A 14622-nucleotide genomic window follows, 5' to 3' on the forward strand; every position below is an offset into this window, starting at 1 on the left:
ATCTAGAAACCTCAGATGTGAGATGGTTGTGAATTTGTGGGTAACTCAAGATTTTCATTTTATATTTCCTAATTTAAACATCTTAAAATATGTTTTGATTTTGTCTTTCAGATCGCTTTTTCTCAGCACAGCAACTTTATGGACCTTGTACAATTCTTTGTCACATTTTTCAGGTGTGTGTAAATCATTCCATCAGCATTTTGTTTGTTATTCTTTACTGTTTCCATTTAACTATGAAGTAAGACATTTATAATGTGGCAGTTGCTTAGATGTGGTTGCTCAGTTAGAGTGCATTAATGTTAGAGATTTTGTCATAGTTCCCTAATTAGGGCTGTGAAACAATCTGTTACTGGCAACAGGGGATCCCAATGAGAAGTTCTAACATGCTTGCTCACCGTAGCAGTGATGGAGCAGTCAGGCTTCACTCAAGAGAGGCGGTAAGCCATCAGAGAAGTACATTCATTCTCAATTGTTACTCCCAGAGAATACACTTAACTGGTATACTGAAAACTATACATTTTATTATATAATTCCTTGAATATCTATAAGTTCAAATAATTTATTTCGGCAAACACATAGTAAAGTGTATGAAAACAGGAAAGGTTTCCTAGACGGGTCCTACCTACTCCTACACTAAATGAATGTCCAATTCCTGGTGGTAAGCATGCAGTATGTATAAGGCTTAGGTATGGGGGAGAAAACAAGAACCCTAAAAAGTAAACATACATTCACATAGCCATGATGAGGACTCGGAGCATATTAATTGCCACTGTAATCCGCACACCTTCTAGTACATACAAAAATGAGGAATGTTCATGCTGACAATGTACTAATGCAACAACTAGAAAGGGTAAATGGGCTAGAAGTTTTCCAACTATTCTCACCATCAAAATCAGTACAGTAATAGGTTTACAATACCAGATGCACTATGATTGTATAATTACTCATAGAAATTTGATTTAAAAAAAATACAAGCAGTTATGCAAAGTAACTTATTATGTTTCTGTAGGTGGGGGGGGAGGGGGTAATGCAGGGATTTTAAAAATCCATAATAAATCAGTAGTACGAACTTCATTTCTGGTCTTCTGGGCAGCCCGAAAAAAATGTCTCTTATCAAGTCTCTTTAGTAAGAGTTTGAAAGTTATTGAGTTGTTGGGAAATATTGGTATCAACGGGAAATGTTCAACAGCAGAGCCGCAATTATAGGATATAGTCGAGTAAGTCAGGGGTCTACCCCATAGGTGTGTAAAAGGGTTCAACTAACCTCCAGGTGATAACACAGGAGACCCTGACCCCACTGAAGGGCTCCACTTACAGATTTGTAGCCCAGAAGACCAAGAAAGGAAGCAAAGCAGGATTCAGGCCAATTTAAGTCAATAGCAAACTATAACTCAACCACAGGACACAGGTACCCTCTGATGGGAAATTCCAGCCAGGTCAGGATGCAGAGAGTAGGTTCTCACATTGCCTGATTTATAGAATGTTGCTCGGGAATGGCAAAAAAAAGTATACTTCTCGTTTTTAAAGTGCCTTGCACCCAGCACCAACGGTGATGCAGATGGCCTAAAAGAACAATCAGCCTTGCCAGGAAGGTGACCTACCAGCCAGAAACAGGAGCAAAAGACTGAGAATGCACCAGGAAGACAGAGGAACGCAACCAAGCATATCCAGATGGCTCAAAAGGCAAAACAGAGCAGCTGTCTGAGAGAACTATCTCACGACTGAGGCAATAGTGGAGGTGCCCCAAGACTGCCTAGAGAAAATCTAGTCTCACCACCTTTCTGCGTTATGTAGGCTACCTATCTCAAGGTACTAGGTTCAGGATTAGACAATGGCAGTAGCACAGTGCAAAAACCCTGCCAGCGAGTGAGGAGGACCAGGGGTATTACTAGTGATAGCCGAGAAAGCATAAACAGCTAAAAGGTGGAACCTGAGCAAGATACAAAGGGTTGCAGTGCACAACCTATTTGTCCAAACCTGGTCCTAAATTTCACTAGCACTAAAAATAATTATCTGGTCCATCCTTACAGTTTGTGTATTCTGTCTGCAGCAAGTTGCCAGTCTAAACCACTACAGAGGGTGCAATGCTGGTCTTAGAATGAACCCATGTTTGCAACAAATCAACATGGGCTACAGTAGGACTTAAGAAAGGCATGAGAGCAGAGCGAGAGCAGAGGGAGAGCAGTCACCTGCAGTCTCTCTACACTGTCTATCCTGTGAGAAGCGCCTTAACCCTGTTATTTTCCGCGGAGCGGAGAGCAGAGCGAGAGCAGAGGCAGAGCAGTCACCTGCAGTCTCTCTACACTGTCTAACCTGTGAGAAGCGCCTTAACCCTGTTATTTTCCGCAGAGAGCGGAGCGAGAGCAGAGGGAGAGCAGTCACCTGCAGTCCGCTGCAGACAACGCGGACAATGGCTTCAACAGAGATGTCAACAGAGGTACGAAATTTGAGTATAACGCCTGATACACATCTCTTGCACTCTGTGAATACCACAATAATGGACCTTACTCCAGAAGTATCCCCTCGAATTCTACGGAGTTCACTGAAGCCGAACGAAGATACAAAATCAAAACCCAAATCCATGTTTCCCACCCAAAAACAGAAAGAACAGAAAAAACAGCGGCTACCATCGAAATCAACGATAGTCACTCCATTGTGCAGCAAACCCCAATAATCACGGCGAAAAACCTTTTCTTCCCGAACCAACTACCAGGGGTCATAGGAAAATTACAACAGGGGCACGAACGCATTCACGGGATCGAGAGAGGATCTCAGTGTGTCCCGATGTCCACCCTTGGGTCAGCAAACATGTCAACAAGTCTGATATCGGATAAAACTCCAACTATGAGGAATAGTTCAAACGCTCATGAAGAAGAGGAAATAATAGATTCACCCGACAAAATGACTGAAAGTAAACACACTTTTCCACCCCTACCTGTGTCCCCCGTCTCCACGGCGTCCCGAATTCAGGGATCGCGATCCATGGATCCGGCGACTTCTGAAGGAGTACGGCCGTCTCCCCCCTACCGTGTGGCATCCACTCCCCTGCCCGGCTGGCTCTGCCTTCCCCTCTCGGAAACGAGACGAGTGGTGCTCTGGACTCTCCCGTCGGAGGACGGGTGGCCCGTGCACCTGGGCATCCGGCTAGAGGTAAGGGGTGTGTGGCCCTGGGAGGAGGGAGGATAGAGGAGAGAGAAATCAGGGCGATCCAGAGAGAGCGGACAGACACGGCGAAAAATCGGAGCCCAAGCAGGGAGATAATTTCGTCCTCAAAGCCCGCCCATCATAGCTTGAGCTTGCAGCCGTATAAGGGGCCCCGTAGGGGGAGCCACGACGGGCGAAGACCGCGGTTTGGTTTCAACGACCAAACTGGTAGAAGTGCAATACCATGCCTCGCAAATGTCGCCAGTAAAAAATCCTTATGTTCGTTCTGCCTCCCCAGAAGTAGGTGGAGAGGAACTAACTGCGCCTGGAACGGACGAGGTGGGGGCAAATGAGACTCGTGATATCCCAACGGACATGTCAACCGAACAAAGGAGCCCATGTACACTTACATACCTGGACTCCACTCTAGAACCCGAGACAGCTACCATAGGGGTAACCCCAATCAAACTGTCGCAGGGTCTCTTCAAACAAAGCCAAAAACGAAAAACTGTCCTCGGCAAATGCAAAAACAAAAGCATTTAGAGCCAAGAAGACTTGTAAATCAACTCTTCCGACGCCCCTTCTGTCGAGTGCCCTGAAAGATTTCATAAACAAACAATTTAAAACAAAATTGGATCATCCAAAAGTATTGTCAGACGAAGAAATCCTAGAGGCCATCCAGGATTTACAAACAGTGAGTAAATCACGGAAAATAACCTTGGGGACGTCTGGCCTACGAAACCAGGTTTTGACGTCATTACCCGAAAGAATACATCCAAGTGTAGACACAGAAATTTTGGAAGCCATGGAAAACAAAAACCAAGCTGAGAGAGGAGAATCAATCAAAGATCATATATTTGTCCCAGTGAGGCAAAGCGAGAAAAACCCAGTAAGCAGGAATACAGAGGGAGAATTTCGAGCCCCCACGGAAAAATCATACAGGCAGGAGGCAATCCAACAAGAGGCGCCCAAAGTGTGGAGCCCCAAAAGCCTTGAACAAGACTTACAAATTTCATCTACGCCCAAAAAAGCACAACCACGAAAATCTAGTTTAACCGTAATGTCATCGGACATATGCCCCCTTCTAGAATTCCGGATTCCGGATGTGGAGATCCCAATTCTGGAAGAGCTTAGTCTGGCTGCAACCCAACCACCTCTACAAACATCCCACTTCAGATCCCCTCCTAAGAATCGAAGAGTAAGTGAAATAGCAGCCCCAGGAAATAAAGAGTCTCCATCAAAAAAAACCGACCTCTCAGTCATTATGTCAGCTATTACCATCGCTTTAGCTCCGTTTGGAAAGCTTTATGGAGCAATTAACGACTCAATCAAAGATAGTACGGTTTTGACTGCAATGATGCACAGCAAACTGATCTTCGTGGAAGGCTTTATCACAGCTATGGATCAAAAAAACAAAGAATGCAGTGACATTTGGGACAAAAAGTTGAGTAGGCTAGAGGACCTAATGTCCCGTCTAAATCGAGCCTCTCCGGCCACAGTAGAAATAGAATCCCAGACCGATGGGTCTTTTGTGTCTCGAGATTTAGCACCGATCTTCAAAAAGAAAACATAAAAATATTCCCAAACGATCGGAACAATGTCCGACCAACAACAAACGAACGAAGCATCGGAAATTATTACATCCGCAACAAAAAGCAAACCATTGTTGGAAATTTCAAGAACTATTGAACTGAACGAAAATGGAAAACAAATAGAGTCGGCTCTGGACCGCTTGACGATAAAGAGAAATAAACAAAAGGAACCAAAAAAAGCAACTAAGAGCTCACCTGTGCAAAAAGAGAATTTAAACAACTCAGTAATTTGCACGTCTTCCTCCCCGAGATCGGTCGACGAGTTCATAGCGCAAAGCTCATTAATGGTTCTTAGTGAGCATCTAGAGACAGCCAAAGAAGGCCCAATGAACTCTATGAACATGAATGTCCTGCATATCCAAACTACAAATTCTACCAGAGTACCCGACACACGGGCACAGGAAAAAAAAAATCACCAGAAAGAATTGACTCAAGCCAGGCTATAGGCTTAACACCCTGTGACCCTCATAGACAATGGGATGAACCCGCTCCGAAGTTGCACTGTGGAAACACTCCACCGAGAAGCGTGAGGGACGAACATATGAGACAGAGGGATCTCTCTGTATCGAAGACACGCCTTTTTAAGATTGAACAAACATCTTCAGTTGACCAGTACATGGTACTAAACCGGAATACGGTGCTGAAAATTCTTAAGTCCAAAATTTTGCGAAATTTAAAATCGGACTATTTTCCACTAATCGAGCGATATCCCAGAAAACAACTATCAAAGGCCTACCTGCATATTAAACGGAACGCCCTGAAGGAACTCTCGTGTGATGTCTACTCGGAACTAGCTTATATGGGATTTAATCTAGTTGAGATCTCTACCGCAAAACCTAAAGATGATACCAGACACATCTACAATACCTCCTCAAAAAAGAACTATAGGTATAAATCTAGAACTGAAGACCTATACAGAACTGGCAAAAGAGGGCAAAGCCCAGTGAAAGTCCCCTATTGGCCTCCAAAGTCAAGAAGTGACGAAAGCTCTGAATACAGACAAGAGAGGAGACAAAATTATAAATCTCTTCGAGATAAAAAAACAGATACATCTCTGTCCTGCCGTCATCAAGAATGCGGAGCTCCACTGACGGAGATTCCGTCACCAAGAAAACAAACTAATACAACTAACGGTGAAACAGAAAAAGTATCAAAGAAAGATAAATGGACTTGGTTTCGCAGCATCTTACAACCAGGGCGAGGAAAATAGCAATCATCGGGGGTGGAATACCCAAGGATGTCTCCAACCGACTTGTCAACGACATTCTTAGAAAATGACATTCTAAGTATAGCATCTTGGAACACCAGGGGATACGTACACCTTACCAACTCTGAGAGCCATGATCTCAGCCGCTATGATATCATATGCCTCCAAGAGACTTGGCTATGTGAAAAACCAGCGATCGACGGCTACTGTATTGAACTATCCCCGGCCCACAAAGGACCACTTGGCCGCCCTTCATCAGGCCTACTTACAGCAATCCGGATGGGCTCGGGGGTTGAAATTTTAACGGTGATAAAGAGGACGTACGAAATTTTGGCAATTCTGACTATATGGGATTCCAGAAAACTAAAGAAAAAGCCTGGAACACAAGATGCGGTAGCTGTAATAAACGTGTATTGGAACCCCCAAAAGACTTCAACGGAAAAAATGTGTAAAGAAATAACAAACACAATTGATGAAATAGCCATGAACTACAAATCCTTCGATATTATCATCTGTGGTGATCTCAATGCTAACTGTGCAGCGCACAGTATGAACCAAATAAACCCATCTACTATCTCGAATGTGTCAAATAGGGGTGTGACATGGAATAGAATCATGAAATCTCGTAACATGTATAATTCGGCTTCAGTGACGAACTCCGAAACTTTGCTTCCAACTTGGGAACGAGACGTATCTGCGGCAACCCTGGATTACATTTTCGTTTCCGAATTTTTTCATCTTAACATTGTCTCTTTCAGTGTTACTAAAACTAAGCAGAGCGATCATAACCTACTACATCTAAAACTCAAAAATAAGGCGATTGCATCGCAATTTTACATCCCAGAAATCAAAACAAACTCACAAAATACTCGTTTACGAATGACCGCTTCAGATGTCTCGAAACTGAAAGTTCAGTTTACAACCCTTATCTGGGATCGGACAATGCAAGATGACGTGGCCAGATCAAGCTACATTCCTCTTCTTGTGGCCTTTAAGAAACCAAGAAAACCACTAAATCTGCACTCGGCTCAGCACACTCATGAATATAACGCAGCGCTGGTCTCAAAGCGTAGAGCTATACGGAAAAAAAGAGAAGCTAAAATCTTAAATCTTCCATCACTGTGGGACACCCTAAAAGTGGAAACCAGAAACTACAAGCAATGGCTGAAACACTCAAGAAACCTGCGATATCAAGCTGATGCAGAGGAGATGTTAAAGACATTAGCTAACAAAAAGTCTCGTGACTTCTGATCATTGATAAACAAATCAAACAAGACATCAAATTCTCACATGATAAATCCAGTTCCAGAGGAAACCTGGAACGCACACTTCTCCATGCTGTTCCGAAAACCGGAAGAAAACAAGGATGAGTTTATTAGAATGGTGGACTCACCATGGGTGGATTTATCTGACGCGAGTGACATCAAACTCACGATAATGAAATTAAACTCATCAAGAGCTGCGGGACCGGATGGCCTAGCAAATTGCAACTTAAAGGAACATCCAGATGAGTGGTCTAACCTCATCGGCGCAATCTTCAGTCTATGCAGAGAAAAAAGAACAGTGACTGATTCATGGTCTAAAGCCTAGATCGTTCCTATTTTCAAAAAAGGATCACAAGCGGACCCTGTGAATTACAGGCCAATAGCTCTCTTGGACGTCATTGGAAAGATCTTCGCCTCCATGCTTTTGTCTTACTTTCGGAAATGGGCGCTCTCAGCGACTTGTTTTGATCCTCTACAGACTGGTTTCCAGAAGAATGCAAGCACCAGCGCAAACATTATGTGTTTGATGCTACTCAAAGAAAAAGTTTTGACTGGCGGTCCCCAAATTTTTCTTGCATTTGTCGACCTATCTCAGGCCTTTGATCGAGTGGATAGGCAGAAACTCTGGGCAAAATTGAAGTCCTGGGACTGTCCAAACGAAATCTTGGAACCCATAGTTAGCCTCCATACAGACACATGTATAAGAGTTCGCCTAAACAACGCAGGCCTCCTATCTAAATCCATCCCAACAGGTCGTGGAGTCAAGCAAGGGCTGCCCTTTGGCCCCGGCGTTATTTATAACATACTTCGGAGACTTTAAGGACAGTCAAAGTAACATCAGAATATTTCCGCCTAAGATAGGTGTGACACCGATCCCAAGATTGCTGTATGCTGATGACCTGATTCTACTTGATCACACCCAAGTGGGTCTCCAGCGCCAACTGGATAATCTGTCAACATACATTCAAGATAATAATCTGGAGATCAACAAAGCAAAAACTAAGATTTTGATTCTACAAAAAACTGCCACCAAAAAAAAGGAGAGGTTTCACTGGCATCTCAAGGGAACACAAATTGAAGTAGTAGACTTGTTTAAATATCTGGGTGTCCATCTAGATACCTCGAAGAAATCGGGATCTATGCAAGCCAGTTTATGGGCGAAAACTAAAAATCTTACAGCACAGTTAAGAATGGTCGATCGGAAATATGGAAAGTTTTCACTCCAACCGGCTATAAACTATTATAAAGCTAAGATTGTTCCATCTCTGACTTACGGTATGGATGCCATACCCTCTTTTCCGCCTTCAACATGACAAAAATTGGAAGGCCATATATGGAGAGCCGTCTTGGGTCTTCCAAACTCAACGCCGATTGCTCCAATCAGGCGAGAGCTGGGTTTACTCTCTCTGAAGGCCGTAGTGGATCATAGTTCTTTGCAACTATATAGGAAAATCATTCACCCTGAGAGTCTCAAAATCTACCAAATAATGGCAGTAGAACTGGAAAAAGGCTCAAATCAGTCTATGAATCAATGGGCCGCGGATCAAAAACAAAAACTACGGCAAATAGCATGTACTGAGGCAGAACTCAAAGAAAATCCAACGAGGATAAAAAAAAAACTTGAATGTTGGGACTGGATCAATACGGCTGATTTAGTTTCAGCGTGCAAACTCCTAGCTTACCTTCCCTTGAACTCCCAACAAACTAAAAGAACCGATGGCGTACTGTAAAAAATATCCCGATAAGCGACTGATGAGAATCCTTTTAAGAGCCCGTCTAAATGTCTTACCGACCGGAGAAATTTTAGCGATAAGAGCGGGTTTGGAGAAACCACCCTGCAGACTATGTGCAGATCCAGATGACTTCGAATCTATAAAACATCTATTGATGAGATGTCCAGCTCTTCACCAGGCCAGGCGCACCTACTTCACCCCCCGACGGCTACATCATTTGTAGGAAATGAAGATATTTGGTGGAATCGCCTAATCACAGGCGAAAAGACTCGATGGCATACGGCGACTGCTAAACTCTTAAACCTGGCTTTGGAAAGTTTAAATCTTACTCCGGAAGCTAGGTTTTAGATGCACTAATAAGGAATTAAAACGTAAGGTTCGAACCATTCACCAGGCAACATTAGAAAGGTTTGCATCCACTCCAGAAAGCGCTCTCAAAGGTACACCCATGTTGAATTCAAAACTAAAATATAGCTGCAACCAGCGTATGGTCCATCCTAGGACCAATGCTAGGAACCATCCTAGGACACAAATGGGGTGCTTAAATAGCTCTCTTGTCCATATGGGCCATCTTTGGATAATATAGGAAAAAGGCAGACAGTGGCAGGAAGTCTACAGTTTAAGTCACACAAACAACATAAAGTCTTAGAATATAGAAATCCAAGGAAAAAGCAAAATATGGTGTCCCATAAAATGTGACGGCAGAAGCCCAAACAGTTGAATTATTTCCTCACTGAACAGTTAACTGCAGCTATTGTACTGTAGGTATGCAGACATTAATGAGTACACACTGTTAAAAATGTTGCAGGTTAAAGAGGGGGTGGAGGGAGAGAGTGGTGTGCGGGGGGTTAGAGAGAGTGGTGGGTCAGGGGGAAGACAGTGTGGTGGGTCGGCGGGGAAGAGAGGTTGGTTTGGAGAGGGGGATTGGGTTCTGGCCTGATCAGAAATAGTATAATGCCGACCATGTGATGGGTATTGATACTGGGAGGATGGAGTGGGACTGAAAAACCTGAAGGTGTCTCACCCGCTAGTCCCCGCAGATCTCTCTCTCTCAGGTGGCCAAGGCATGGCCATCGCCTTTGGATCCAGACCATGGGGGTGTACCAGTGTGGGAGGATCACCTGGGTGAGGGGTCTTCAGGGAGTGGGAGGCTGGATGGTGAGGCGCGGTATCCCCCTGCAACACCTTTACCCCATCCTTACCAGGTAGGTTATGTGGGACCCTTACCTACTCCGTCCCCCGCATCCCCAGCCCATTTCCCTTCTCCAGCACTTTCACACAGACGGCCCGTTCTGGGAGAAAACAGATTCACACCGAGCAGTGTACCGGACATGTCCCGCGACTATAGTCAGGCAATTACTGACAATCACTCACACCTGATTTCCATTAAACCTCCCCACACGGATAAAAGGCGGAGCACGAGAGCACACTCTGAGGGAGGCAAAGCACACAAAGTAACAGCAGTTTCGAGTCGGCAGCTGAACGGGGGTAGAAAGACGGCAAACCCAGAAGGGTTCATACGAAGGGAAATACGTTGACCTTTTTGTAACTTTCAAGAAACTTTCAAGGCAGAAAGCGTAAGACCAGGAAACCAGACTGAAGAATCCTGCATTGTGTGTTGAAGGTACTGAGGGCCCTCCTGCTTATGTAACCAGGGCGGGGAGGAGCAGCAGCAGCCGCTGTGGTATCATTCTTGGCTCCAAGAACAAAGAACCGCCAGAGAGATCAACACAGCCCGTGAGTTGGCGTCGCCGATGCAAGATCTGTCTGTGTTGAAGTCAAGTTTGTAAGCAGCAACAATGTAGGAGTGCTGGAACAAACATTGTTGAAGGTGTGTGATGAAAGACATGAGTAAGCTAAACTGCTGATGAATGTTTGAACTTAAGAAGGCAAGATACAATACCAATGACAGTGGTCCGGCACCGTGAATGTGCTCAATCAAAGGTCTCTGTAAGGTATCCCGCCAAGAGAAATGAAAGTAGAAGATTGATGAAAACAATCGTGTGAAGTGAATTATAGTGGTCCTTCGACGGTTTAAGAAAAACCCATTGCACATTCGAAATTGTTTGATTTTGGTAAAAAGAGAATCTAAGCCCATAACGAGAGGGACCAAATGTAAACATTGAGATCTCACGAGCATCCGAGCCTGAACGAGGCAGATCCGTGGTCTGAACCCGAACGAGGGAGGCCAAATGTGAACATTGTGATAGGAGGCCTCAGCCTGAAGAGGGAGACCCATGATGAACATTGAAAGCAAGAACTTGTGCATTAAAAATCCTAATAGAAATGGAACTTTGAGACTTTGTTACGCCAGACCCTCTGCAATAAGACTGTTATTGGAAAAGATGATTTGTCAGAAGGCTCTGATGTCTGCTTTGAACTGTATCCTCGTGGACGAGAAGCCAGAGTGTGTGCAAAGCTCAAATGTGTCGCCTGCCCTGTGCTGAAAACCTGGGGAAGGGACGGCAACTGTTCAAACGTCCTGACATATTATTTCATTAACACTTTTCTTCTTGCATGTACCATTGTCGCACACCCTTTTGTATTAATAAGTAAGGATTGGCAATAGGTTTATTAGTATAGGCCCTTTTATTTGACAGAGACTTGATTAGGACTGCGTTATTATTATTTGATGGTCGTAGCTTGCTCCCATCCTTAGATTTAGGTTTAGATGGGCGTTCAACCAACTAATTTGAAGTTCAATGAACACCCTTGAACTGTGATCACTTATGTCTGGCTTCACTGTTTGATACCATGCCTTTGTTACACAGCACAATGGGGCTTCTGACAATTTTAACCTGGTTTGTGAGAGGGATGGTGCATGTCAATAAGAGTTGTGAAATATTGGGATTCCTAAAGAGATGGGGAGTGCATATAGCACTTCTCCAGGAGACAAACCTTTACAAAACGGAGCGGGAGAATGTAAAGTCGAGTTGGCGAGCGAGATGCATGACACCACCTATTCCAGGGGGGTCCTAATTTGGATAACTAGAGGGGGATTTCCTTTCAGACCACCAAGATTATACAAGATTATATAACAAGAAGGGAGAGGGGGACACTCTTGTGCCTGACTAATTCATATGCACCCAACAATGGCAATTATACATACTTCCCTGGGGTGGCCCATGTAAAGACTGGAGGGTAGTATCTGTACTCCTGCTCTCTATATGGCAGAGTAGAGGCACAGCGCACCCCAGCCACGATTCTCTATTTGGTAACGTTGGACTAGCATTCAAGGCTTAAGCTCTCAGGGGCTGATGCAGGCTGGTTCTTAAGTACAGTGTAGTCCCCAAGCACCCACACAGTAATGTCCACACACTGTTAGTGAAAACAGTCTTTATATAAATAAGGTTCACGTTATATACCCAATCACAATAACACACTTTGTACTCCGATAATTCTAAAATGGTAAATATATACAGTTTCTACGTGGTACTAGAATTACTCTTTCATTCCATTAAAATCCATCAGCTGTAGACAGTTTCAAATAGCATACAAATCAATTAATAAAAAGAACCAACAATAGACCTAGGAGAAAAACAAGTGGTTAAACAATTGGCAGAATACTGGGCCCCTACCACTAGGCACAGTTCTGTATGAGGAACCCCCCACCTGGGCAACCTGTAAAATAAAGTATATTGACAAGCCCAGTCCATATATTGTCTATTGGAGTCTTAGGTCCTTATATAAAAGTTCTACCACCCCAGTGTACCTGGTTTAGCAGAGTTCGACGTCAGGTCATCTGATCCTTCTTGAGCGGCGTCCTTTAAGGCAGAAGCCACGGATCGTTGAGATCCCCTGAGGAAATGGTGAACAAAGGCGTTGAGGCAGCAGCTTCGGCCCTGGCGGTGCTGGTTTACGATCGGTTGTGGAGGACGTCCTGCAAAGATGAGGCATGCAGTGCACCTCGACGACGATAGTTTGTTTCCGTGAAGTCTATGAAGAACTTTGGCCCAGCAACGGTGTCAAGTCGTTGTCATAGTGTCTGCGGTCTTCAGGTGGCAGGAAACCCACCGGCGGATTCTCCTTGGCACAGAGACGGCCTTGACTTTTACCGGCGGGACAAAGCGGTCGTCCGTGATGAGCGAGGGAGTCCTTCGTCCTTCGGTGGTCGTCGACAGTGATGGACTTCAATGTCTGGCCGCTTCTCTTTGTGATTCTGCGGTGGTCCCAGTCTCCGGGCGGCAGCCTTTCGAGGACTGACTTCCAGGGCACTTCGGCAAAGGTTAGCTGGTACACGATGGTCCCTCGTAGCTCGGGGAGAGGTCTCCTAGCCAGGTCCTCTCTTGGATCAGTTCCTTGAATGCACAGCAGCTTTCAGATTGGTGAAGGACAGCAGCAGCAATTCTTCTTTTTCCAGTGGGCTTCAAGGTTAAGCATCAAGTATCAACTTCAGCTTCTGAACGATTTCCATCAGTGAGCAGCCCCCAGATATACTGTTGATCTCCCATTCACTCTACTTGGTCATACTCGGGCAACTAATTATTCATGAGGGCAGTTAAGCAGACAATCAGGCTCACAGTGCATTCATGCCATCTTTCTCCATCCAAACACTCACAACACAGAATGTGGATTCGGACAAGCACTCTCCCATTCAGCACTCGATACTGCATTCATACCAGTTTCGGGCAGGGCTGTCTCAGTCATTGTGTCAACCACCAGATACTTGACACCTAGAACATTAAATGTGTATTCGTGTCACACACCATTCACCCAGGTCACACCCCAGGGGTGTACCCCAACATAGTCATTGGGAAGGCCCCAGCTAGTCTGGCCTGGACTCCCCCACACTACCAAATATGGAACTTTCACCCAACAACCAGTAAGGGGGAAGGGACAGAGTCCGGGCTTCCCGGGACTTGCGGAAAATAAGGTAACAGGCAATAAAAAGCAAGAGGCCACAGGGCCATCTTGTTTGCTATCAGGAACCACTGATTCCAAGGGCAGGGCCTGGGTATCCCCAAAATGGAGGATACTCAGAGCACCTGTCAAATTCAGCAAAAACATACACTAGGAATACAGGGTCGTACTCCCTCCCATGGGTGCCATAAGGGGTATCCCAAGGGTCTATTCACCAAAACGGAAAGAGGAAGAGCCGCACTGCCAGGAGTCTACTGCGTGGAAAAAAAGACAAAACACACATGATAAAGCAATAAAGGACAAGAGTATGGAGGTCCTATCCCTCCAATGCATTTCCAGCATCACAGCCCAGATGATAGGTCGTCACAGGTATAGAGAGTTGATATGGGGTGGGTACTTCAATTCCGAACTCAACCCGCACCTGGACAGGTCGGACCCTAAAGGAAACTATAAGACACTAGCTTCCAAAACCCTATCCAATCTGGACGTAGTGGATGTATGGCGGGAATAGAGGGGAGACTAGAAGGGTTGCTCCTTTTATTCCAACCCACATCGCACATATTCACATCTTAATTATTTTCTAGTGGAATATAATTAAGGAGGTTGAATACTTGGGAAGAACAATATCGTACCATTCCCCATTGAAGGCCACAATGGTATGGAGGAAGTCGCCTTGCATGATTCCCAGCTGGAGGTTAAGGGATCCAACAAGCCATCGAGGAATACTTTGAGGGACAGTGGACAATTATGGGTCCATATGGGAGGCATTTAAGGACACTATTAGTGGGACATGCTTGGCCACCACCCATGGGATTTGTTCT

At 44.9% G+C, this 14622-nt stretch overlaps 1 protein-coding gene across 2 annotated transcripts in view; it reads left to right on the plus strand.

Annotated features, from left to right (window-relative positions):
• ATRN (attractin) overlaps positions 1 to 14622 on the plus strand; it is a 1434670-nt gene that overhangs the window by 1003455 nt on the left and 416593 nt on the right. For both annotated transcript variants that reach the window (XM_069632253.1, XM_069632252.1), the window contains exon 25: positions 112 to 173. In XM_069632253.1, the coding sequence (XP_069488354.1) occupies positions 112 to 173 (62 nt within the window). The remainder of the gene's footprint in view (positions 1 to 111; positions 174 to 14622) is intronic.

The sequence above is a fragment of the Ambystoma mexicanum genome, chromosome 6q (genome assembly GCF_040938575.1).
Source record: "Ambystoma mexicanum isolate Mex_15411 chromosome 6q, UKY_AmexF1_1, whole genome shotgun sequence".
In the NCBI taxonomy this organism is placed as follows: domain Eukaryota; kingdom Metazoa; phylum Chordata; class Amphibia; order Caudata; family Ambystomatidae; genus Ambystoma; species Ambystoma mexicanum.